The sequence below is a fragment of the Oncorhynchus masou genome, chromosome 24 (assembly GCF_036934945.1).
Source record: "Oncorhynchus masou masou isolate Uvic2021 chromosome 24, UVic_Omas_1.1, whole genome shotgun sequence".
Classification (NCBI taxonomy): domain Eukaryota; kingdom Metazoa; phylum Chordata; class Actinopteri; order Salmoniformes; family Salmonidae; genus Oncorhynchus; species Oncorhynchus masou.
In genome coordinates, this window is record NC_088235.1 from 63,793,338 (window position 1) to 63,818,096 (window position 24,759).

A 24,759-nucleotide genomic window follows, 5' to 3' on the forward strand; every position below is an offset into this window, starting at 1 on the left:
AGTAATAGGTGAAAGGTTCAGAGGTCTATTTCTTTCATTAGAAAACACCATTAGCTTAGTTTTGTCAGTATTGAGGATAAGCTTCAATTGACACAAGGTATGTTGAACAGTATAAAAAGCAGTTTGCATGTTCTGGAAAGCTTTTGTAAGAGACGAGGCACAACAGTAAATAACAGTATCATCAGCATAAAAATGAAGTTGTGCATTTGACATTTTTGTTTAAATAATTTAAATAGTGAATAAGAGAGGACCAAGTACAGAGCCTTGGGGCACACCATTCAAGGCAGACAATTTAACAGACATAAGCCCATCAAATTGAGTGCACTGAGTTCCATCAGACAGATAGTTAGCAAACCATGCAACTGCATGCTCTGAAAAACCTACACTCGACAATCTCTGCCTTAGTATAGCATGATCAACTGTATCAAAAGAGAGATCACTAAAAAATGAGACAGTGCTGTTTTTTGTCAATGGCTTCAGTGATATCATTTAAAACCTTTATGGCTGCTATAATTGTGCTATGCTTATTCCTGAAGCCCGATTGGTACATTGATAAAATAGAGTTAGTAAATAAATTGCGTGAATCAGATTCAGATCAGATAGATTGCATGAATCAGGCCTTCATGGTCAAATTGCTGCAAAGAAACCACTACTAAAAGGACAGCAATAAGAAGACTCGCTTGGGCCAAGAAACACAAGCAATGGACAGTAGACTGGTGGAAATCTGTCCTTTCTTTCTTCTGATGAGTATAAATTTGACCAAGGAGAGTGATGGAGTGCTGCATCAGATGACCTGGCCTCCACAATCACCCGACCTCAACCCAATTGAGATGGTTTGGGATGAGTTGGACCGCAGAGTGAAGAAAAAGCTCATATGTGGGAACTCCTTCAAGAATATTGCAAAAACATTCCAGGTGAAGCTGGTTGAGTGTGTGCAAACCAAAGGGTAGCTACTTTGAAGAATATAAAGTATATTTGGATTTGTTTAATACCTTTTTTGTTACATGATTTCGTAAATTTGATGTCTACACTATTATTCTACAATGTAGAAAACAGTAAAAATAAAGAAAAACCTTTGAATGAGTAGGTTTTCTAAAACTTTAGACTAGTACTGTATATTATTTTGTTTCATGTTATATCTAGTGTACATCCCTGGGTCTTATATCACCTTTACACCACAAGAGAAGTCAGGAGACTCAGATCAACAATACATTTTATTCTACATACATTTTTTTATCCAATCAAGTTTTCATGCAAGAGTTTGTGAAACATTAGCTGAAGAAAAACACATAGGCATTCATCTGACTACATACATTACAGTAAAACCTTGTTGACTGGAGGAGAGATTAACATTTCAAATGTGCCAATGTTGCTGTTATGTCTTATACGGATTTCTTTCTTCTTGGCTGCCTTGGTTTAGTGAAAATGTTTGATAATGACAGATTTAAGTCACTTCTTTGTCTCCCATGGCGGTACTCAAAGGAAGTTACACATTGCTCTTTAAAGGCCTTGAAATACCTAAAACTCACAATCATAGCTAGATAAGTAATACTACGGGGGAAAATGACATTCATTTTAGACATAAAAGCAATTTTTCAACTTTGGTAAGAAATAGGAATTCATAAAATACGATGATAATGCAAGTAAGTAAAAATGGGAAAAGTTCAGTGCAAATAAACTGAGGAGAACCAGACATTACAAGAGATTGAACAATTAACAGTCACACAGACCAGATAGCAATAGCCAAATGTATCTTTTTACAATCAAACAAATGAAATACGCAGGAGGTTTATTGCATCTTCCAAACATCAAGAGGCAATTCCCACTGACACCCCTTCCCTTGGCTTGAAAGACATTTTCCTAATTTTGATAATACTGATAATTGTCTTTGGATATTTTCCAATATGTTGAATAATAAAGTTTAGCTCTTACCCAAAAAAATTTAATCTAGAAACAAACCTTTATTTTTTGCCCCTATGATATACAATCTAACTGAACATTCAACGGCAACTACTATATAATATCATTCATAGCCATTGTATGTTTTGACCATGTGCATATCGAATAGATTCGATTTTAGCAGTCATTCACTTGTCCGTACATCATTCCCCATAGCAATCTTGTAAACAAAAGATACAGATTAAAATATAAATGTGCCAATGTTGTCCCTTAAGCGGTGTTTGACTCAAAACATGTTGAAGCATGACCTCAACTAAAATATTTGAAAATGTGTGATAATGAAGAGAAGAGGTAGTGGTTAAAGGGGCAGTCTGCAGTTGTACCCATTGGTTCTTGAAGAATATAACTTGCACATGCCTCATGAGTTAAGTTCAACTGTCGATTCCCATCAGAACCCAAAATACACTATATAGTCAAAAGTATGTGGACAAACTTCAAATTAGTTGACTTAGCTATTTCAGCCTCACCCTTGCTGACAGGTGTATAAAATCGAGCACACAGCCATGCAATCTCCATTCACAAACCTTGGCAGTAGAATGGCCTTACTGAAGAGCTCAGTGAGTTTAAACATGGCACAGTCATAGGATGCCACTTTTCCAATAAGTCAGTTCGTAAAATGTTTGCCCTGTTAGAGCTGCCCCGGTCAACTGTAAGTTCTGTTATTGTGAAGTGGAAATGTTTAAGAGCAACAATGGCTCAGCCTTGAAGTGGTAGGCCACACAAGCACACAGAACTGGACCGCCAAGTGCTGAAGCGTGTAAAAATCGTCTGTCCTTGATTGTAACACATACTACAGAGTTCCAAACTGTATCTGGAAGCAACGTCAGCACAAGAACTGTTCGTCGGGAGCTTCATGAAATGGGTTTCCATGGTCGAGCAGCAGCACACAAGCCTAAGATCTCCATGCACAATGCCAAGCGCTGACTGGCGTGGTGTAAAGCTTGCCGCCATTGGACACTGGCGTGACGAATCACGCTTCACCAACTGGCAGTCCAACAGACAAATCTGGGTTTGGCAGATGCCAGGAGAACGCTACCTGCCCAAATCCATAGTTTGGAGGAATAATCGTCTGAGCAATAATGTCCTGGGGTTGTTTTCCATGGTTCGGGCTAGGCCCCTTAGTTCCAGTGAAGGGAAATCTTAATGCTACAGCATAAAATACATTGTAGACAATTCTGTGCTTCCAACTTTGGGGAAGGCCCTTTCCTGTTTTAGCATGACAATGCCTCTGTGCACAAAGCAAGGTTCATACAGAAATGTTTTGTTGACATCTGTGTGGAAGAACTTGACTGGCCTGCACAGAGCCCTGACATCAACCCCATCAAACACCTTTAGGATGAATTGGTACGCCAGCTGCGAGCCAGGCCTAATCGCCCAACCTCACCAATACTCTTGTGGCTGAATGGAAGCAAGTCCCAGCAGCAATGTTCAAACATCTAGTGGAAAACCTTCCCAGAAGAGTGGAGGCTGTTATGGCAGCAAAGGGGGGGACCAAGTCCATGTTAATGCCAATGATTCTTTTATGAGATGTTCAACGAGCAGGTGTCCACATACTTTTTCAAGGTAGTGTATAAGCTTGGTTTACTCCAATGTTTGTAAACAAAGTACATGTAAACAAACAATAGCCTAAAAACATGGTTATAACTATAATGTTGATATCATGGATGGTCAGTCCTTGCAGCCATAGCTCAGTCTATGAATTTGAGAGTGGTTACATTTTTTCCAGCCGCATCCCCTTAGCCTTTTACCGAAACAGGTGCACTATGTTATTGTTTCAACTACGGATTGCCCCTTTTAAAAGGGACTAACTAATACTTAAAATACATTTTAACAGAGGACAAAAGTAACTTAATCTAAGAGTTAACTGTGGGCAATAATGCTAAAGCCTCTGTAAACTGAACGTGGTCAGGTTGTCTACACTGAATATTACAGTTTAACAGACAGACAAGGGTAGGAAAAACTACTTGTTAGCATGCATGCATTACAACTCCACGTAATATTATGGAAGCTATGCAACACCATAACCAACAGCGCTAGTAGTCTAAAAATCCTTTAAAAAAATAAAAATTATACTAGTGTTGACAAAGTAGTTTGTGGGGTTGAAGCTACTATGTTTACTACAGGTTTTCAAGGAAGCAAGCAAAAACTAACAAGAAACTCACTTTCTATGAAATAGACAATTTTAAAAAGGCAGCTCTTGGCTAAGAACTATCAGTATTAGAGGCAAAAGGGAGAGTCGGCCTACTTGCATTATGACACACAACAGACACAGTAACATGCTTCCACACCGGCATGCAATCTCTATTAAAATCACAAACAAAAACAGATCTACAGCTGTAGTGGAGATCCTCATGCATAACCGTGTAACGGTGTGACTGGTAGAACCTTTAGAAGGTTCAAATGGGTTGAAATGTTCGGAAGTTGCAAAGCTAGTCTCAAATTAAACAGGGGAAGTTTATCTTTAGTCCTTCCACAAATGCTCTTTGTTGACAGAGGAAAAAGGAGTAGTCTGTCTAGGAATCGTTTGTACACTGAATGAACAACACTGACTAAATGAACTTGAATAAAAGTCTGTCAAAATGGAAGAGCTAACACTACACAGCGAGCATGGAATAACAGCTATCAAATAGCTATAATACAATTACAGTAGCAATAAAATATAGCCTATTTTCTGCTTTAATCCTCTTAAAATACAGTACAACAAAAAAACTCTGGGGCTTTGTCAATAACCATGATATGAAGAATGATTTATAGGCAATGTCAGGTATTCATATCAAGATGCAGGAAAGTTTTTTTCCCTCCCCTGATAATGCTAACTTTTGTGGATAAAATCCAAAGATCTCCAAACCCAGAAAAAAAAAAAGACTAGACCACACAGACATACACACTTGCCTGACCGACAATACACAGGCTCACATAACACACGCAGTAGCAGAGGCGCTATGCTAAAATCGACAGGTTGCATCTTTAAGGGGATGTAAGGCACTAAAGTCTGTATAATAAGTGAAGCGTCCCCTCCATCTTCAGAGGTTGTCCATACACAGTCTAGGGTCGCCTCAGTGGCAGCACTGGTTCACAAGGGAAGCTTCTTGTTCTGGGACCCCAAATCTGTCAGTCTGTCGCCAATTAATCTTAATCCTCATCACCATCCGAACATTCACCAAGTCTACACACATTCATTTTCTGCATGCCTGTTCAGGCTTTCCTCTGAAATGCGCTTCCACTGTGGGGGTATGGGGAGGAGAATGTGGTAGCACATACGAGAAAGTCACACAATCTTCAGTAAATCACAAGGGTATTCCCATTCGAGAAAACTTGCCATGCAAGAACCAATGAGATGGCAAAGCTTCCTGGCCTGTGGAACATCTCGGGAAAAGCGTAGGAGTGAGGAGCAGAGGGCAGTGGTTGGAACTTCTGAAGCAGAGGAGGGACTTACAACCGGGTGAATGGGCCCACGTGGAGGGGTCCTCTCAGTTTCGGAGAGGAACAGGATGAGTTGAGAGTGGAAAAGGAGGGGGAGGAGGAGTAAGGAGCGGGGGAGGAGGAAGATGATCGTGGTTCGGAATCATTGTTCAGTGGGAAGACACTGGAGATGGCTATGTCCACGATACCTTGGCATAGCTCCGGGTAGAGTTTCCTAGAGGATGGAGAGAGAGTGCAATTAATAATCAGGCTTAGTGAGATTATACCTGGACAAATGAATGATTCAAAGGACAATTTTACAAGCACATTTAGGTTTACTTGGACGTCAGTGATCAAAAGACACAACATGAATTAAATTACACAGCGGAGAAGCCTTACCACTCCTTCCAGGGTGCAAATATTGTTGACTTATAATGTGTTTATCTGTTTAACATAGCCCTCTAAGCTTTGAACAATGGAACAAACATTTTCAAAATAATTACTCTACCCAAACCTCTCGGTTGGACAGAATGCTTAAAGTTAGTGAGGGAGATATAAGTCTCCAGCTTCAGTGATTTTTGCAATTCGTTCCAGTCATTGGCAGCAGAGAACTGGAAGGAAAGGCAGGCAAATGAGGAGTTAGCTATGGGGATGACCAGTGAAATATACTTCCTGGAGCGCATGCTATGGGTGGGTGCTGCTATGGTGACCAGTGAGCTGAGATAAGGCGGGGCTTTACCTAGCAAAGACGTATAGATGACCTGGAGCCAGTGGATTTGGGGACGAATATGAAGCGAGGGCCAGCCAATGAGAGCATACAGGTCGCAGTGGTGGGTAGTATATGGGGCTTTGGTGACAAAACGGATGGCACTATGATAGACTGCAACCAATTTGCTGAGTAGAGTGTTGGAGGCTATTTTGTAAAATGACATCGCCGAAGTCAAGGATCAGTAGGATAGTCAGCTTTATGAGGGTGTTTGGCAGCATGAGTGAAGGCGGCTTTGTTGCGAAATAGGAAGCAAATTCTAGATTTAATTTTGGATTGGAGATGCTTAATGTGAGTCTGGAAGGAGGGTTTACAGTCTAACCAGACACCTAGTTATTTGTAGTTGTCCACATATTCTAAGTAAGAAGCGTCCAGAGAAGTGATGCTAGATGGGCGGGTGTGGGGAGAGATCGGTTGAAGAGCATGCATTTAGTTTTACTTGCATTTAAGAGCAGCTGTAGGCCACGGAAGGAGCGTTGTATGGCATTGAAGCTCATCTGGAGGTAAGTTAACAGTGTCCAAAGAAGAGCCAGATGTATACAGAATGGTGTCGTCTGCATAGAGGTGGATTAGAGAATCACCAGCAGCAAGAGCAACATCATTGATATATACAGAGAAAAAAAGTCGTCCCGAGAATTGAACCCTGTGGCACCCCCATAGAGACTGCCAGAGGTCCGGACAACAGGCCCTCCGATTTGACACACTGAATTCTGAGAAGTAGTTGGTGAACCAGGCTGTTGAGACTGCCGATAAGAATGCGGTGATTGACGGAGTCGAAAGCCTTGGCTAGGTCGATGAAGACAGCTGCACAGTATTGTCTTTTATCGATGGCGGTTATGATATCGTTTAGAACCTTGAGTGTGGCTGAGGTGCACCCATGGCCAGCTCGAATACCAGATTGCATAGCGGAGAAGGTACGGTGGGATTCAAAATGGTTGGTGATCTGTTTGTTAACTTGGCTTTCGAAAGACTTTAGAAAGGCAGGGTAGGATAGATATAGGTCTGTTAAACAGTTTGGGTCTAGAGTGTCTCCCCCCTTTGTATAGGGGGATGACCGCAGCAGTTTTCTATCCAATACTTAATTAATAATATGCATATATTAGACTGTTTACAAGACCTTTCCAATCATTAGGGATCCCAGACAATACAAAAGAGGTTGAACAGGTTAGTCGTTTGACCGCGGACCCATTACGGACGCAGGCAATGGGGCTGTGGTCGCTGAGATCCTGGTTGAAGACAGCAGAGGTGTATTTACAGGGCAGGTTGGTCAGGATGATATCTATGAGGGTGCCCATGTTTATATGGATTTAGGGTTGTACCTGGTAGGTTCCATGATAATTTGTGTGAGATTGAAGGCATCTATCTTAGATTGTAGGACGGCCGGGGTGTTAAGCATATCCCAGTTTAGGTCATCTAACAGTACAAACTCTGAAGATAAATGGGGGGGGGGGGCAATTAATTCACATATAGTGTCCAGGGCACAGCTGGGGCCTGAAGGGGTCTATATATTATGCGGCAACAGTGAGACTTATTTCTGGAGAAAGGTGGATTTTTAAAAGTAGAAGCACAAACTGTTTGGGCAGAGACCTGGCTATCTTTGCAGTAGATTGCAACTCCACCCCCCTTGGCAGTTCTATCTTGGCAGAAAATGTTGTAGTTGGACATTTCAGAATTTTTGGTGGCCTTCCTCAACCAGGATTCAGAAATGGCTAGGACATCAGGGTTGGCGGAGTGTGCTAAAGCAGTGAATAAAACAAACTTAGGGAGGAGGCTTCTAATGTTAACATGCATGAAACCAAGGCTTTTACAGTTACAGAAGAAGTCAACAAACGATAGCGGCTGGGGAATAGGAGTGGAAATAAAACAATTAGAACTAGCCAAGACAGCAGTAGACAAGGCATATTGACATTAGAGAGAGGCATAAAGCAATCACAAGTGTTGAACAATTGGCTCCTTCATCCCCCTCCTCTCCCCTGTAACTATTCCCCAGGTCATTGCTGTAAATGAGAACGTGTTCTCAGTCAACTTAACTGGTAAAATAACGGACAAATTAAATAAATAATAATAATCAGGAGTGCTAAGACACAAATACTTATTTTCCACCATAATTTGCAAATAAATTCATTAAAAATCCTACAACGTGATTTTCTGGATTTTCTTTTCTCATTTTGTCTGTCATAGTTAAAGTGTACCTATGATGAAAATTACAGGCCCCTCTTTTTAAGTGGGAGAACTTGCACAATTGGTGGCTGACTAAATACTTTTTTGCCCCACTGTATATTACATCAATAAAATCAATTTAGCCTCAAATAAATAATGAAACATGTTCAATTTGGTTCAATAATGCAAAAACAAAGTGTCGGAGAAGAAAGTAAAAGTGCAATATGTGCCATCTAAGAAAGCTAACGTTTAAGTTCCTTGCTCAGAACATGAGAACATATGAAACATATGGTTCCTTTTAACATGAGTCTTCAATATTCCCAGGTAAGATATTTTAGGTTGTAGTTATTATAGGAATTATAGGACTATTTCCCTCTATACCATTTGTATTTCATTAACCTTTGACTATTGGATGTTCTTATAGGCACTTTAGTATTGCCAGTGTAACAGTATAGCTTCCGTCCCTCTCCTCGCTCCTCCCTAGGCTCGAACCAGAAACACAACGACAACAGCCACCCTCGAAGCAGCGTTACCCATGCAGAGCAAGGGGATCAACCACTCCAAGGCTCAGAGCGAGTGACGTTTGAAACACTATTAGCGCACACCCTGCTAACTAGCTAGCCATTTCACATCGGTTACACTAGCCTCATCTCGGGAGTTGATAGGCTTGAAGTCATAAACAGCGCAATGCTTGGCGCACAACGAAGAGCTGATGGCAAAACGTACGAAAGTGCTGTTTGAATGAATGCTTACGAGCCTGCTGCTGCCTACGACCGCTCAGTCAGACACCTGTATGCTCAGTCAGACTATATGCAATGCAGGACACACTAGATAAACTAGTAATATCATTAAACATGTGTAGTTAACTAGTGATTATGATTGATTGTTTTTTTATAAAACAAGTTTAATGCTAGCTAGCAACTTACCTTGGCTTACTGCATTCGCGTAACAGGCACTCTCCTTGAGGCAGGTGGTTATAGCGTTGGACTAGTTAACTGTAAGGTTGCAAGATCGAATCGCCCGAGCTGACAAGGTGAAAATATGTCATTCTGCCCCTGAGCGAGGCAGTTAACCCACCTAGGCCCTAATTGAAAATAAGAATGTGTTCTTAACTGACTTGCCTAGTTAATAAAGGTGTAAATAATAATAATAATAATAATAAAATTAAATAAATAAATATATATAAATAAATAAAAATAATAATAATAAAAAATAAAATAAAAATCGGCCAAATCAGTGTCCAAAAATAACGATTTCCCATCGTTATGAAAACTTGAAATCGGGCCCAATTAATCGGCCATATCGATTAATCGGTCGACCTCTACTTCGGTGACATCGTAACAGAATAGCCTGTTGAGACCACATCGGCGATCACGTCGGCAGTCCAGTCGTGATGGATCAGCTTGGCTCCATGTCGACAATAAAGGGTCCAGGCCAATTAGCAAAGGAGGTATTGTAGCCCTAGAATTAGCTGGTATATGGTCCTAGCTCGAGGCTAGCTGGTGCTTGCTTCGGGACAGAGGCGTTAGCTAACAGTAGCCCCTCGTTTGCAGCTAGCTAGCTGCGATGATCCGGTGTAATGATCCAGAGCGGCAAGAATCTGGTAATATGGTAGAGAGAAGCAGTCCAATATGCTCCGAGTTGATATCGCGCTGTGCAGACTGGCAGGTGTTGTCTGAGCTAAGGCTGGCTGATGACCGGCAAAAAGGTGAAGACTGCTAGCCCGTGGCTAACAAAGACTAGTAGCTAGTTAGCTGGCTAGCTCCGGATGGAAGTTCCAGTTATAAGGAATAAAAATAGCAGATCCGTACCAAATTGGGTGCAGGAAAGTATATTTAGTTCGTAGATAGAAAGTGAGATGAAGAGATATACGAAAAAAACTGCATATGTGTATATGACCACTACGAGGAAAATTATATAAAATAATACTAACTGTGCGCAGGCCGGAGCTCCATTGATCTCGATCAGCCACACCTTGAAGCTTTCGTCCACCATGAAGTCAAAGCCAAAGAGCTGGAAACTCTGATAGGACAGGTGCTTAGTGTTGATGGCTGGCTCAATGCATGTCAAACAGCTCCTAGGAGACCAGACAGATCAACCATTGTCAGGAGTCTGAGTAGTGGTGTAGCAAATACCTGTACATAGCTATTTGTAGAACTATGCATGTTAGGGAAAGGTCATGTTTGCAAGGTCATCTGACAAAAAAAGGGTATTTTTCCATATTCAATTAAGTAAAACACAAACATCACAGCACAGGATGAAAAGTAGCTAGCTACCTTATGATCTGCTTGATCTGAGGTAAAATGCTGGTCTCCAGCACTATGTTGTGGGTGCTCAGCAGGTACTGCCGGAACTCGTCGAAGAACATCTCATTGCCCTCCTCGTAGCGGCCGTAGTTCTGGGAGTGCTCTTTCTGGATGCAGTGGTTAGTCAGGTGGCTGGTCATGTCCTGGAAGTTGGAGTTGTCGTAGGGCTCCGAGGCCGTCCGCAGCACACCCTCCCGGTAAAGGTAGATGTTGTACTGATGGTCCACGAGCACCCAGCTCCTAAGAACGATACAAACCCGCAGAGTTAAAGACTACTGGGTAAAACGCCCGCAATAATATTGCTTCTGTTACTGTTCCTCAGACAGCACGAATTGTGTATTTATAAGGCTATATGGTATTTTGTTGGTAATAAATATGTAATAAACACACAGATGTGCTATCACTCACAAAAATATTAGTATCAGCTGCTTACCTGATGTCAAATTTACGGTTGCCAGGTTGCAGCAGTAGTGGTCTTTCTAGGTACTTCTGAATGACATGAACCTGCCCTTGATTATCAATGAACTCCAGCAATTGATTTGCATCGTAGGATATCAAAATTCCAGCACCTGGAACAAGAAAACCAACCCAAGCCTAATCTTTGTATACAATCCTTGGAATACATATTTTGCCAATAAAGAGTTTGTAACTCACTGGGCAGTCCAAGGAAACGTCCAAAAACATGAGGCAAGCATTAACTTAAAAAAAGAGATTCTTTAGGCAACAATATCATATTTTCCCCATAGTGCCCAACGACTACAGTATCTAGCAGTACTAGCTATCAATAGAAACCCGAGCCTTCAGACATGATGACTGGGATGTACCTTTTGCTCCAGCAGATGACTTGGCAATCCACACTGTTCCCTCTCCGCTTTCCTTTCTTGAGTGATAAGAGGCCAAGAAAACCTCTCTTTCATCTGTCTTGGGGTTACTTTTCAGGTGGCTGATGCCATTCTTTACAGGAGCGACGGGGGTATTTAGGTTAGTAGGATAGATGATGTAGGATTCAGGCAACCAGTTGCTAGGGTCTGAAAGCTCTGGGCTAGTCTTGATTAACCTGCATAATGTAAAGAAAGAGGATATTGATGATATTTACAGCATCAGTGTGAATTTGAGTGTAAATTACAGTATCAGAGTGAAAATTATTACACAAACCTTCTCAATACCAAAGTTCAAATACCTACTTGACTAAAGATGCTTTGCGGCACAACTTGTCTGCTCCTCTGTAATAATTCACCTGTTGCATCAGGCCTGGCTCATGACCTATGGAGGATATACAAACACATGATGAAAAAAGTGATGACAATAGGGCGGTGTAAACACAGGAAAGCATTTTGCACGTTTCTGGTCCTTTTCCCTCTCTGTAGTCAAACTTCAATGTGTCCTACTTGTGGCATTCTCTTACTTATCCGCAGAGGATGTGATTCAGTGACGTCACCAGGATAAGGTTTACATTTCGTAACATAGTAGCCAATATAGTCTAGACTATGGACTCCAGGATAGTCAAGCTCAAAATATTAATCGTAAAGTGAAACGGGTGGGCCACAATTTTTTTTTATTAAGGAACATTATTAGTGGTATAAGGGAATAACTTTCTTGTACTTTATATAATGCAGAAAATGAAGCAGTCCTGGTTAGACTCACAAGGAGGCTGGGAACGATGCAGTGAGTGCCATAATAGTACTGGTGGTGTGTGTGTATCTACTATGGGCCTACATTATAGATCTCTACATTAACTGTTTCATGCGACACAATTCATGGGTTCAATTTGAGGGTGAGAACAAGAATACTGCACTCCAACAAAAGGTATTCAAAGCCATGCAATACCATTTACTGAGTATGCCAAAAGTGCTACTCTTACCAAGCCGTCCAAATGGCAGTCTGTTCCGTTCGCCCAACATCAAATTGAATCTGGGATTATCCCTTTTCAGTCTCTTCCATTGTCCAGTTGCGACGAGAATGTTGGAGACTTCAGCATAAATGGTGCTGTTCTCGTCTCTTGCGACAAATGTATACATCGGTGCATTCATATTACAACAATAGTATATGTGCAAAAGCACACAACAAAACGAATTATTAGCTAGCTAGCCCAGGTGTGGCTATTGAATTTAGCAGACTGGCTGGCAAACGCTATCTCGCGGACGGATGTGTCTGTGGCATGATGAGACAGTCATATCCAGGTTCTGAAAAAAGTGATTCGCATGTTCTTGTTACTGGTGAATGTCTTTCAAGATCACAAAAGTCCAAACTACTTCATGTTGCATGACTCTCGCCTGACGTTACGTTTCAGTCATGGGTGCCCAGATTTAGGGTGTGCCTGACTAACGACGTTAACGTTACTTGGTCCCACGTCTAGCTGAGATCCTCTGGCTTCTCCTATCTGGCTTGCTTTGCTAATGTTACGTAGCTGAATATATTTCTTAAGTGTTGTTTAAATCGTTATCTATGTAAACTGGTACTTTACTAAGATTTTAGCTGTTTAACTTGGAGACAAAACAACGACCAATGAAAAGAGATTCACATTTTCCAGTAAATGTTATTTAAGCTTTCAAGACAACTGGGAAGTCGAAAAATAAGAACTCAAATCATGACGTCGAAATGGAAAGGCTGCGCTCTTGAAAGATGTCAGAGTTTCCGACTTGGAATTTCGACTTCGATGACGGTTCAAACGATTGTTCCCAGGCGGAGCTTGTTTTCCCCCCAAAGTTCCCAGTTGTCTTGAACGCGCTGGAGTAAATCGGAGATTTCCGAGTTCACAGTTGTGGTTATTGTAGTCTTTATATTCTGGTACCTCACTTAAGGTAATTAAATGAAATACCTTCTGCAGATTCAAAATCAACAGTTATATTTAGATTTCAACGGTATATTTCCTCATAACAACAGCAATTTATAACGGAAATGTTTATGTACAGCATATCCCGGTGAGGACCCCCATTTTAGAGAGGTAAATTGCTAGATATGTTTATTTTTTTATTACTCATTTTTGTGTATATTTGTTATTTTATTTTTTATTTTTAGTAGCTAGATAGTTTAGCCAGGCCAGGGTTTTAGCTAAAGCACATGTATTGTAGTGATTTTCACAGAAAATGTACTACTACGGCATTAACGTCTGTTACATTTTGTAAATAATGCTGAGCGATGAGTGCTTTTTTTTTTCTTTTTTAGCGATGAGTGCTTTTCTAGGTCGTTGGATTATTTAGTGTCATATTTATACATCCGATTAAATATCAGCCTCATTTTTGAACGTGGCACGTGTATAACTACAACCAGTTAGCAAGCCGCATATTTCAGAATTTCCTAGTTCCGACGAGCACATTCGCAGTCGTCACTAGTTACCATGGCCACAAATTCGACAAATCAGACGAGTGAGTGTGATGTTTGATAACGCGTGATCCATATAATAAAACCAAATATTCTACATGCAAAGTGATAATCGGATGTCTTATTCAAACCCAGTTTGCAAGTTTATCATGATGTTTGCCCTTACTCATAGTAACTTGTTTTAACCCAAAATATTGTAGTGCAATATTACGTGTCTCTTTCCTTGTAGAATGTTAACAGCTGCATAGAACACATTGTATTGCTAAAATGCGCAAACTTAATAGCTACACTCACCTACACAGGATACACTATCCCTCGTGCTGGCCTTCACCAAACCGGTAAATTGCATTCTAACTATAGCTGCACTTCTTCACATGGCCAGACTTATAGCAGTCTTCTCCCCCTTTAATGCTCATTCTTGAAAAATGTCATAAGGTCTGAAATAGACACCAGAGTCGACATACTGTACAAACAATTATCTACGCTAAGTAATACAAAAATATTATTTATCTACTGCTCTGCTAACTAGTTCAAGTGTAGTCAGTGGCTAGCCAAGACAGAAATTAAACACTTTATTCAATTCAAAATAAAGTTTTATTTGTCACATACACATATTTAGAAGATGTTATTGCGAGTCTAGAGAAATGCTTGTGTTCCTAGATCCAACAGTGCAGTAGCATCTAACAATTCACAACAATCTACACAAATCTAAAAGTATTTATTTCAATACAGCACATGGATTCAACATGGATTAGGCACAGGTATCTGATCGCACTAATGAACGAAGTTGAAAGCGTTGGCTAGAGATGATATGCATGAGCTTCCTGCAGGAATTTGTAGTCTTGCTGAGGATGCTAATTAGCATTTAGATTTTTTTAGGGTACATTGAGACAAATATATTGATAAAACTCACCTTGTCTGAGAAAGAATTACACCAAACACATACTGTACTTAATTTGAAGTGTTTGTAAAATTCACCATCTAAAAAATGAATGGTGGAAAGACAATTGGAACCTTTGCTGTGTTTGGCCGCTGTGTCTGACTACAGCTGCATTGTTTTTAAAATGGCATTTAAACAAACGGACAAGTAAAACATACACTTTCACATAAATGTTCACATTATTTTTTTATTATTTTCTTTTAGCCTATTTAAGATAATTTCGACCCAGTTGATTTATTTGGCACTTACTAAGGTCATTTATTTGTTTTACATCTTAAATAAATGCAGCTATAGACTTTTCCTTACAGTAGGTAGATATACTTTTTCATATCTACATTAAAACCAGGAAAGTAAAGCAGATAACGTGGGAGATGTTTATTATCACCTTGCAGTCCATCTTTTTTTTTCACCAGTTTCCATCTCTGTGCAAAGGCATGGTCTTCAAGCTATGGAAGATGGCAAAACATTTTATTATAATAATTTATTGGAATTGCATGGCACTTTTCTAAACACCCAAAGCTCTTTGCAGTGTTTCCTTCGAAAGGTCGTCAAATGAAAGGCACTCCAATATGAAGTTGTTTACTAAAAGAAAAACGTGTCAGTTTGTCAATTTTATGAGGTTGGAGAAATTACATGTTCAGCTACTTATGATAATTTACAACTAAGGAATAATGTTTATCTTCTCTCAATTGGCTGCAAGGCTGACTGATCTACAAATAACTTTGCATCATAAATAACTACTCCATTTGTTGATCAGTCAGTCACAATATACCCATGATACACTACAGTTTTTGATCTTCTCGAACATGGCCATTGACTTCTCAAACCCCAAACTGGTCTGCATCGTCTCTTTTGCAAGCGTGCCTGAAAGTCTCGCGATGTTGCGCCTCTGGGTTTAGAAACTCTTAAGGGTCAAAAGGTTTTGATAGAGAGTATTTTTTTGTCTAAAAGAAACCTCTATTTTGGTTGTTTGAAATGGATACAGATGAAATCTCTGAATGAATGTGCAGATTTAATGTATCTTATTCTCTTGAGAGTATGGCCTAATAATGGTCAGTTGAGTTTGCCTCCTATTCAATCAATACCCAGCAGATCTTATAAATGAAATTATGAGACATGAAGTGAAATACAATGCACAGCCATGTCCGGGGTCCAAGCCTGTTTGGACACATGGCTAGACATGACTGATTGACTAGACTGGGCTGACTACACTTGACTGGACTAATTAGACCTGAACATACTGGACTGGTCCGGATTATCCCCAATTAAACAAAGTATATTTGAATTCCCACAGTACACTATAATTTTTCTGCTATTAGCTACAGTGGCAAGACAAAGTATGTGAACCCTTTGGAATTACCTGGATTTCTGCATAAATTGGTCATAAAATTGGATCTGATCTTCGTCTAAGTCACAACAATAGACAAACAGTCTGCTTAAACTAATAACGAACAATTTCTGCTGAGCTTTAAATGGCAGACAGATAACCTAACATTCTCCTGCAAAATGTCTTGATAAACTTCGGAATTCATTTTTTTCCATTGATGATTGCAAGCTGTCCAGGCCCTGAGGCAGCCCCAAACTATGATGCTCCCTCCACCATACTTTACAGTTGGGATGAGGTTTTGAGGTTGGTGTGCTATTAGCTACAGTAGCAAGACAAAGTATGTGAACCCTTTGGAATTACCTGGATTTCTGCATAAATTGGTCATAAAATTGGATCTGATCTTCGTCTAAGTCACAACAATAGACACACAGTCTGCTTAAACTAATAACAAACAATTACATTTTCATGTCTTTATTGAACACACTGTGTACACATTCGCAGTGCAGGTTGGGAAAAGTATGTGATTAACTGGTTGACCCTCCTTTGCCAGCAATAAACTTAACCAAACGTTTTCTGTAGTTGTGGATCAGACCTGCACAATGGTCAGTAGGAATTTTGGACCATTCATCTGTACAAAACTGTTTTAATTCAGCAATATTCTTGGGATGTCTGGTGTGAACCCCTCGAGACCATGCCACAGCATTTTATATTGGGTTGCGGTCAGGACTCCGAAGGAGTATTTTCTCCTGAAGCCATTCTGTTGTTGATTTACTTCTGTGTTTTGGGTCGATGTCCTGTTGCATCACCCAACTTCTGTTGAGCTTCAAATGGCAGACAGATAACCTAACATTCTCCTGCAAAATGTCTTGATAAACTTTGGAATTCTTTTTTTCCATTGATGATTGCAAGCTGTCCAGGCCCTGAGGCAGCCCCAAACTATGATGCTCCCTCCACCATACTTTATAGTTGGGATGAGGTTTTGAGGTTGGAGTGCTCTACCTCCCCCCCCCACACACACACACACATAGTGTTGTGTGTTCCTTCCAAACAACTAAAATTTAGTTTAATCTGTCCACAGAATATTTTGCCAGAAGCGCTGTGGAACATCCAGGTGTTCCTTTGCGGACTTCAGACGTGCAGCATTGTTTTGTTTTTGGAAAGCAGTGGCTTCTTCCGTGGTGTCCTCTCCGGAACACCATTCTTGTTTAGTGTTTGACTCATCAACAGAGGTGTTAGCATGTTCCAGAGATTTCTTTCAGTCTTTAGCTGACACTACGATTCCTCTTAACCTCATTGAGCACTCTGTGCTGTGCTCCTGCAGTCATCTTTGCAAAACGGCCACTCCTAGGGAGAGTAGCAACAGTGCTGAACTTTCTCCATTTCCAGACAATTTGTCTTACCATGGACTGATGAACATCAAGGCTTTTAGAGATACTTTTGTAACCCATTCCAGCTTTATGCAAGTCAACAATTCTTAATCTTAGGTCTTCTGAGATCTCTTTTGTTCGATGCATGGTTCACAATCAGGCAATACTTCTTGTAAATAGCAAACTCAAATTTTGTGAGTTTTTTTATAGGGCAGGACAGCTCTAACCAACATCTACAATCTCGTCTCATTGATTGGACTCCAGGTAAGCTGACTCCTGTCTCCAATTAGCTTTTGGAAAAGTCATTAGCCTTGTGGTTCACATACTTTTTCCAACCTACACTGAATGTTTACATGATGTATTCAATATAGACAAGAAAAATACAATAATTTGTGTGTTATTAGTTTAAGCACAGTGTGTTTGTCTATTGTTGTGACTAAAATGAAGATCAGGTCAAAGTTTAAGACTAATTTATGCAGAAACCCAAGTAATTCCAAGGGGTTCACAGACTTTTTCTTGCCACTGTATATCTTCACCACCAGATGGCACCATGGACTATCATTGAGCTTTGTAAGATGGGAGGGCACAGGATTCTGCCCAATTTGAGTATAGTGCTTTACACCTATCCTACATAAGTGTTAAACATAAGTCCAATCTAGCCCTCCACATAGCTACATAGATCTACAAATCACTGCTTTGTTGAAGGACGAGAATCGGGAGGAGTGACGCCACCTGATGTATGCCAAGCTTATGTACATGTTGCAGCAGTGTGTAGTAAGGACTGATTCCAATATGTAAGAAGTGTGTAGGTCAGGAGGGCAGGAGACAAAAGAGTGTGTAGAATCGTTGGAAAAAGCTGTATGTCAACTGTGGGGGTTCCCTGGGGATCAGAAGTGTCAGGTGCAAGAGAGACAGGTAGAGGTTGTCAGGGTCAAAGTGCAGAAGGTGTCATATACTCATGCATGGAGGAGAGGGGAGGATGATGGCCAAGGATAAGAGATCAGTTCCCTGTGAGTAGTAGGCCAATACAAAGTGATCTGAATAATATGTCATGCAGTACGGTTGGCTTCTTAGCATCATGTTTTTATAGAAGGGTGGGATATAGGTGCAGGGTTAGTTAGTGATGCAACCCCCCCACCCCCCTTTTTAACTTCCCTTTTCACCACAGCCAGCACACAGTTTTTTGTATCACAAAGTAAGTGTAACGTGATCGACTACAACAGTGAGGCTGCTGAGGGGAGGACTGCTCATAATAATGTCTGGAACGGGAACAAATGGAATGATACTGTTCCACTAAATCTGCTCCAGCCATTACCACAAGCCTGTCCTCCCCAATTAAGGTGCCACCAACCTCCTGTGGACTACACACTCCCGCACAGTAGGTGGTGGCATGCACATTCCAATTGTTGGTGGCCACAATAAATTAATGACACAAAAAAAACAGGTACAGTCAGGGCTGGCTCCAGGCATAAGCGACATAAGCGGAATAGTAGAATGCACATGGTGCAAGTTATAAATTTGGTTATGTCAGTCAATGACAGTCACTCAATTAGCCATCTCAGCTAACTATTTTTTTAATTTGTAAATTAGTCTAGACAGCTATCATGTCCGAATACCGACCGGTCACACATTGCACTTGCCCAGGGGCCCTGACCTCCAGGGGGCTCCTTTTATTTAGTTAGTTATTCTCACTCAGATATCATTAACATGGCTTAAGTCACGGCAAAATGTGTAGAATTGCGGGAAATGAACTTCAAAATGGAAAAAAACATTATCTCCACCCCATGGCAAAATGGTAGAATTTCATGAAATTTGTTATAAAATTGCTAAATGTTCTCTCCAATGCTCTCTCAAATGTTCTACCCTGATGAAGACAGCTTGGCTGTCGAAACGTTGGTATTACATTTTTGCATCTGAGCTCCAAGAGTGTGCGGCTCTCTTTTATTTTTATTTTCAAATGTTCTCTCCACCCCATGGCAAAATGTGTGGAACTGCAGAAAACTTGTTTTAAAACTGAAAAATATATCAAACATTTTGGAGGAACTCAGTCGGGGTCTCAACTTACTGAGTTAGAATAGTAGAATACACAAGGTGGAAGTTCGGGCCATGTAAGGGCCAGGTGAAAAAGTTATTTTTGCGCATATTATATTGCCTATAGGGCGCAAAATTGCTGGTACCATGGCTGGCAAGTGAGCTGCATCACTAAAATAACATGGCGGGACTGCAGTTGGGTTTGGGACCAGTTCTTGCGGTAGCGGGTGGGAGTCAGACGGAGTGTGGTATGAAAAGCTGCAGATGCAGGCTGGCGGGAGCGGAATGAAGAGATTGGTCCATGACAGTGAAGCCTGTAACGTTAGAGCTGTTTATTTCTATGTTAGTGTGAAAAGTAGGGAATTAGCTAGGGAAACTGACAGATCAATAACATTATATTGCCATACTCTCTAATAAAAACTCACATTGCACTGAAAAAACATCAGAATATCAATCTTTAATCATTTGGCTGATGGTTTTATCATTTGATTCAGGTCTAGTGTGAGTGAGGCAGAGCTAACGTTAGCCAACATTTGGCCAGCTCTTTCTCTCTAACGGTACATCATCTGGCGAAAGCTAGCCAAGTTAATTTACTTCTGTTGAAACTGGAAAAAATTAAGGCTAAAAAACATTTCCATACAAACAACAGCTGTAATATAGTAATAATAGCCACTTCATATTGCTATCTGACAGAGAGCTAGAGGATAGAGCTGACCTGGCTGTTGTAGCTACTAGCTAGTATAGCTAATTCATTCACCTCAGTTGAGAGGGGATGAAACATTAGCTAACGTTACAATACTATCTCAGCACTGCGAATAAACAGTGGTTTAGTTTATTCTGTTAAGTTAAACAGCAGTTACATTGCCAGCTACATCAGTCAACTAAAGAGTAGCCAGTTTCTGCTCTGCTTGCCTTCCAGAAGCTTTGCCTTCACACAGCCTGTCAGCCTGCTCTGTAGTGTCCACGCAGTCCTAAATCCAGCCGGCTGAACACACTAAACAGCCCACCCAACCACTCGAAGGCATCCGCATGGTACTTAAGCACGCCGCTTTTTGTATCACATTGCAATGATAAAACTGGGGGGGACAAAAAAGCAATTTCAGAATGTGGGGGGGGGACATGATCCCCCATCCCCAGTGAAAGTTGCACTCCTGTCAAAAACGTACAAGAATGTTTTAAGAGAACGTTGCTTTTAGTATAAACCAGTCTGCAACGTTACAAACGTTCAAGCTAACTGAACGCACCCATGGTGTGGTGCCTAGTTTTTTTTTAAATCCTGCAGTACCTCCAGGCACAAGGTTGCCTACCCCTGCTCCAGGGTCCTGTGGTGAACAGACTGCTGTGCAAGGTATTGGGCAACAGCTTTCTTCTAGGGCCCATATTCACAAAGTGTCTTAGAGTAAGAATAATGATCTAGGATAACTTCCCCCTTGTCAATGTAATTTTACTTGGTGTGAAGGCTAAACTTATCCTATCTGTATGGTTGAAAGAGATGGGGCAAAAGGAGTTTACGAATAAGTCTGGCTGCACATCTGCCTGGCTGACTTATGTGACTTAACTCAACAAAAAAATAAGAAACTGTATTATGAAGCCAAGATCAATGATATGGGGCGGCAGGGTAGCCTAGTGGTTAGAGTGTTGGACTAGTAACTGGAAGGTTGCAAGTTCAAACCCCCGAGCTGACAAGGTACAAATCTGTCGTTCTGCCCCTGAACAGGCAGTTAACCCACTGTTCCCAGGCCGTCATTGAAAATAAGAATTTGTTCTTAACTGACTTGCCTAGTAAAATAAAGAATGGTGGAAAGAAACATTGGAGTACTTTAAATGAAATTATGGACAGAAAGACCAATTCAACTCCATTTTTCATCAAATCAGATGGCTTATTTGTCACAAAACCATTTGATGTTTCCAATTATTTTAATGATTACTTAATTGGCAAATTGGGCAAACTTAGGCAGGAAATGCCAACTACGAACAGTGAGCCATCTTACTCATGCATAAGAATGCAAATAATGAAAGAAAACCATTGCAAGTTTGAATTTTGTAAAGTTAGTGTGGGAGAGATGGAAAATGTATTATTATCAATCAATAATGACAAAACTCCTGCCATTGACAACCTAGATGGAAAGCTACTGAGGATGGTAGCTGACTTTATAGCCACTCCTATCTGTCATATCTTTGTCACGTTCTGACCTTTATTTCCTTTGTTTTGTCTTTATTTAGTATGGTCATGCGTGATTTGGGTGGGCAGTCTATGTTTGTTTGTTCTATATTTTGGGTATTTATATGTTTTGGCCTAGTATGGTTCTCAATCAGAGGCAGGTGTCATTAGTTGTCTCTGATTGAGAATCATACTTAGGTAGCCTGGGTTTCACTGTGTGTTTGTGGGTGATTGTTCTTGTCTCTGTGTTTGCACCAGATAGGACTGTTAGGGTTTTCACATTTCTTGTTTTATGTAGTCAGTTGTTCATGTGTACATTACGTATTAAAAAGAACCATGGACACTTACAACGCCGCATATTGGTCCTCTGATCCTTTTCGCCTCTCCTCTTCGGAAGAAGAGGAGGAAATCCCTTACAATCTTTAATCTGAGCCTATTGAAAAGTCTTTGTCCTCAGACCTGGAGGGAAGCCAAGAGTAGTAAAGCTGGTTCTAACAACAGACCTATTAGCTTGCTAACAGCAAATTGTGTTTGACCAAATACCAATGCTATTCCTCTGTAAACAACTTAACAGACTTTCAGCATGTTTATAGAGAAGGGCACTCAACATGTACTGCACTGACACAAATTACTGATGATTGGTTTAAAGAAATTGATAAGAAGATTGTGGGAGCTGTACTGTTAGATTTCAGTATAGCCTTTGATATTATTGACCATAACCAGTTGTTGAGAAAACGTATGTGTTATGGCTTTTCAACCTCTGCCATATCATGGATTCAGAGCTATCTATCTTATAGAACTCAGAGGGTTTTCTTTAATGGAAGCTTCTCTAATGTCAAACATGCAAAGTGTGGTGTACCACAGGGAAGCTCTCTAGGCCCTGTACTCTTTTCTATTTTTACAAATGACCTGCCACTGGCATTAAACAAAGCATACGTGTCCATGTATGCTGATGATTCAGCCATACAGTGCCTTCGGGAAGTATTCAGACCCTTTGACTTTTTCAATATTTTGTTATGTTATAGCCTTATTCTAAAATGGATTTGATTTAAATAAATAAAAAACATCCTCAGCAATCTACACACAATATCCCATAATGAGGAAGTGAAACATGTTTTTAGAAATTTTAGCAAATAAAAAAACATTAAAATAATGAAATACCTTATTTACATATGTAAGTATTCAGACCCTTTGCTATGAGACTCAAAATGTTAGCTCCTGTGCATCCTGTTTCCATTGATCCTCATTGAGATGTTTCTACAACTTGATTCGAGTCCACCTGTGGTAAATTAAATTGATTGGAAATTATTTGGAAAGGCACACACATGTATATATAAGGTCCCACAGTTAACAGTCCATGTCAGAGCAAAAACCAAGCCATGAGGTCAAAGGAATTGTCCGTAGAGCTCTGAGACAGGATTGTTTCGATGCACAGATCTTGGGAACGGTACTAAAACATTTATGCAGCATTAAAGGTTCCCAAGAACACAGTGGCCCCCATCATTCTTAAATGGAAGAAGTTTGGAACCACCAAGTCTCTTCCTAGAGCTGGCCGCCTGGCCAAACTGAGCAATCGGGGGAGAAGGGCCTTGGTCAGGGAGGTGACCAAGAACCCAAGCTTGTAGCGTCATACCCAAGAAGACTTGAGGCTGTAATCGCTGCCAAATGAATTTCAACAAAATACTGAGTAAAGTGTCTGAATACTTATGTAAATGTGATATTTCAGTAGATAACATTACGCGGTATTGTGTGTAGATTGATGAGGGGGAAAACAATTTAATCAATTTTCGAATAAGGCTGTAACGTAACAAAATGTGGATAATGTTAAGGGGTCTGAATAGTTTCCAAAGGTGCTGTATGTATATATACAATACCTGTCAAAAGTTTGGACACACCTACTCATTCAAGGGTTTTTCTTTATTTTTAGTATTTTCTACATTGTATAATAATAGTGAATATATCAAAACTATGAAAGAGCACATATGGAATCATGTAGTAACCAAAAAGGTGTTAAACAAATCTAAATATATTTTAAATTCTTCAAAGTAGTCACCCTTTGCCTTTATGACAGTGTTGCACACTCTTGGCATTCTCTCAACCACCTTCACTTGGAATGCTCTTCCAACAGTATTGAAGGAATTCCCACATATGCTGAGCACTTGTTGGCTACTTTTCATTCATTCTGCGGTCCAACTCATCCCAAACCATCTCAATTGGGTTGCGGTCGGGTGATTGTGGAGGCCAGGTCATCTGATGCAGCACTCCATCACTCTCCTTCTCGCTCAAATAGCCCTTACTTAGCCTAGGTGTGTGTTGTGTAATTGTCCTGTTGAAAAACAAATGATAGTCCCACTAATCACAAACCAGATGCTATGGCGTATCGCTGCAGAATGCTGTGGTATACATGCTGGTTAAGTGTGCCTTGAATTCTAAATAAATCACAGACAGTGTCATCCAGGCTGTATCACATCCGACCATGATTGAGAGCCCCATAGGGCAGCGCACAATTGGCCCAGCATCGTCCAGGCTTGGCCAGGGTAGGGCGTCATTGTAAATAAGAATTTGTTCTTAACTGGCTTGCCTAGTTAAATAAAGGGTAAATAGAATAAATAAAAACCAGAAAAGCACCCCCACCCCATCACACCTCTTCCTCCATGCTTCGCGGTTGGAACTTCACATGCAGAAATAATCCGTTCAACCTTTTCTGCATCTCACAAAGACACAGAGGTTAGAACCAAAAATCTACAATTTGGCCTCGTCAGACGAAAGAACAGATTTCCACCGGTCTAATGTCCATTGCTTGTGTTTCATGGCCCATGCAAATCTCTTATTATTGGTGTCCTTTGGTAGTGGTTTCTTTGCAGCAATTAGACCACGAAGGCCTGATTCACACAGTCTCCTCTGAACAGTTGATATTCAGACGTGTATGTTATTTGGACTCTGTGAAGCATTTATTTGCGCTGCAATTTCTGAGGCTGGTAACTCGAATTAACTTATCCTCTGCAGCAAAGGTAATTTT

General features: G+C 40.5%; 1 protein-coding gene across 1 annotated transcript; it reads right to left on the reverse strand.

Annotated features, from left to right (window-relative positions):
* Positions 1–1,196: 1,196 nt before the first annotated feature.
* LOC135512459 (tubulin--tyrosine ligase-like) lies at positions 1,197–13,309 on the reverse strand. Its single transcript, XM_064934502.1, has 7 exons — positions 12,455–13,309; positions 11,778–11,856; positions 11,418–11,650; positions 11,027–11,162; positions 10,564–10,833; positions 10,221–10,364; positions 1,197–5,596 (listed from the first exon to the last, which is right to left on the reverse strand). Exons 1-7 carry the CDS (start codon positions 12,621–12,623, stop codon positions 5,392–5,394), a joined length of 1,236 nt encoding a protein of 411 aa, XP_064790574.1. The 5' UTR covers positions 12,624–13,309; the 3' UTR covers positions 1,197–5,391.
* Positions 13,310–24,759: the final 11,450 nt, after the last annotated feature.

Excerpts from the sequence above, each read along its gene's own strand:
- LOC135512459 (XM_064934502.1), bottom strand. The coding sequence starts at position 12,623 with ATGAATGCACCGATGTATACATTTGTCGCAAGAGACGAGAACAGCACC. Across the intron at positions 11,651-11,777 it reads CGCAAAGCATCTTTAGTCAA|GTTAATCAAGACTAGCCCAG; the intron begins GTAGGTATTTGA and ends TACATTATGCAG. Across the intron at positions 11,163-11,417 it reads GTCATCTGCTGGAGCAAAAG|GTGCTGGAATTTTGATATCC; the intron begins GTACATCCCAGT and ends TTCTTGTTCCAG.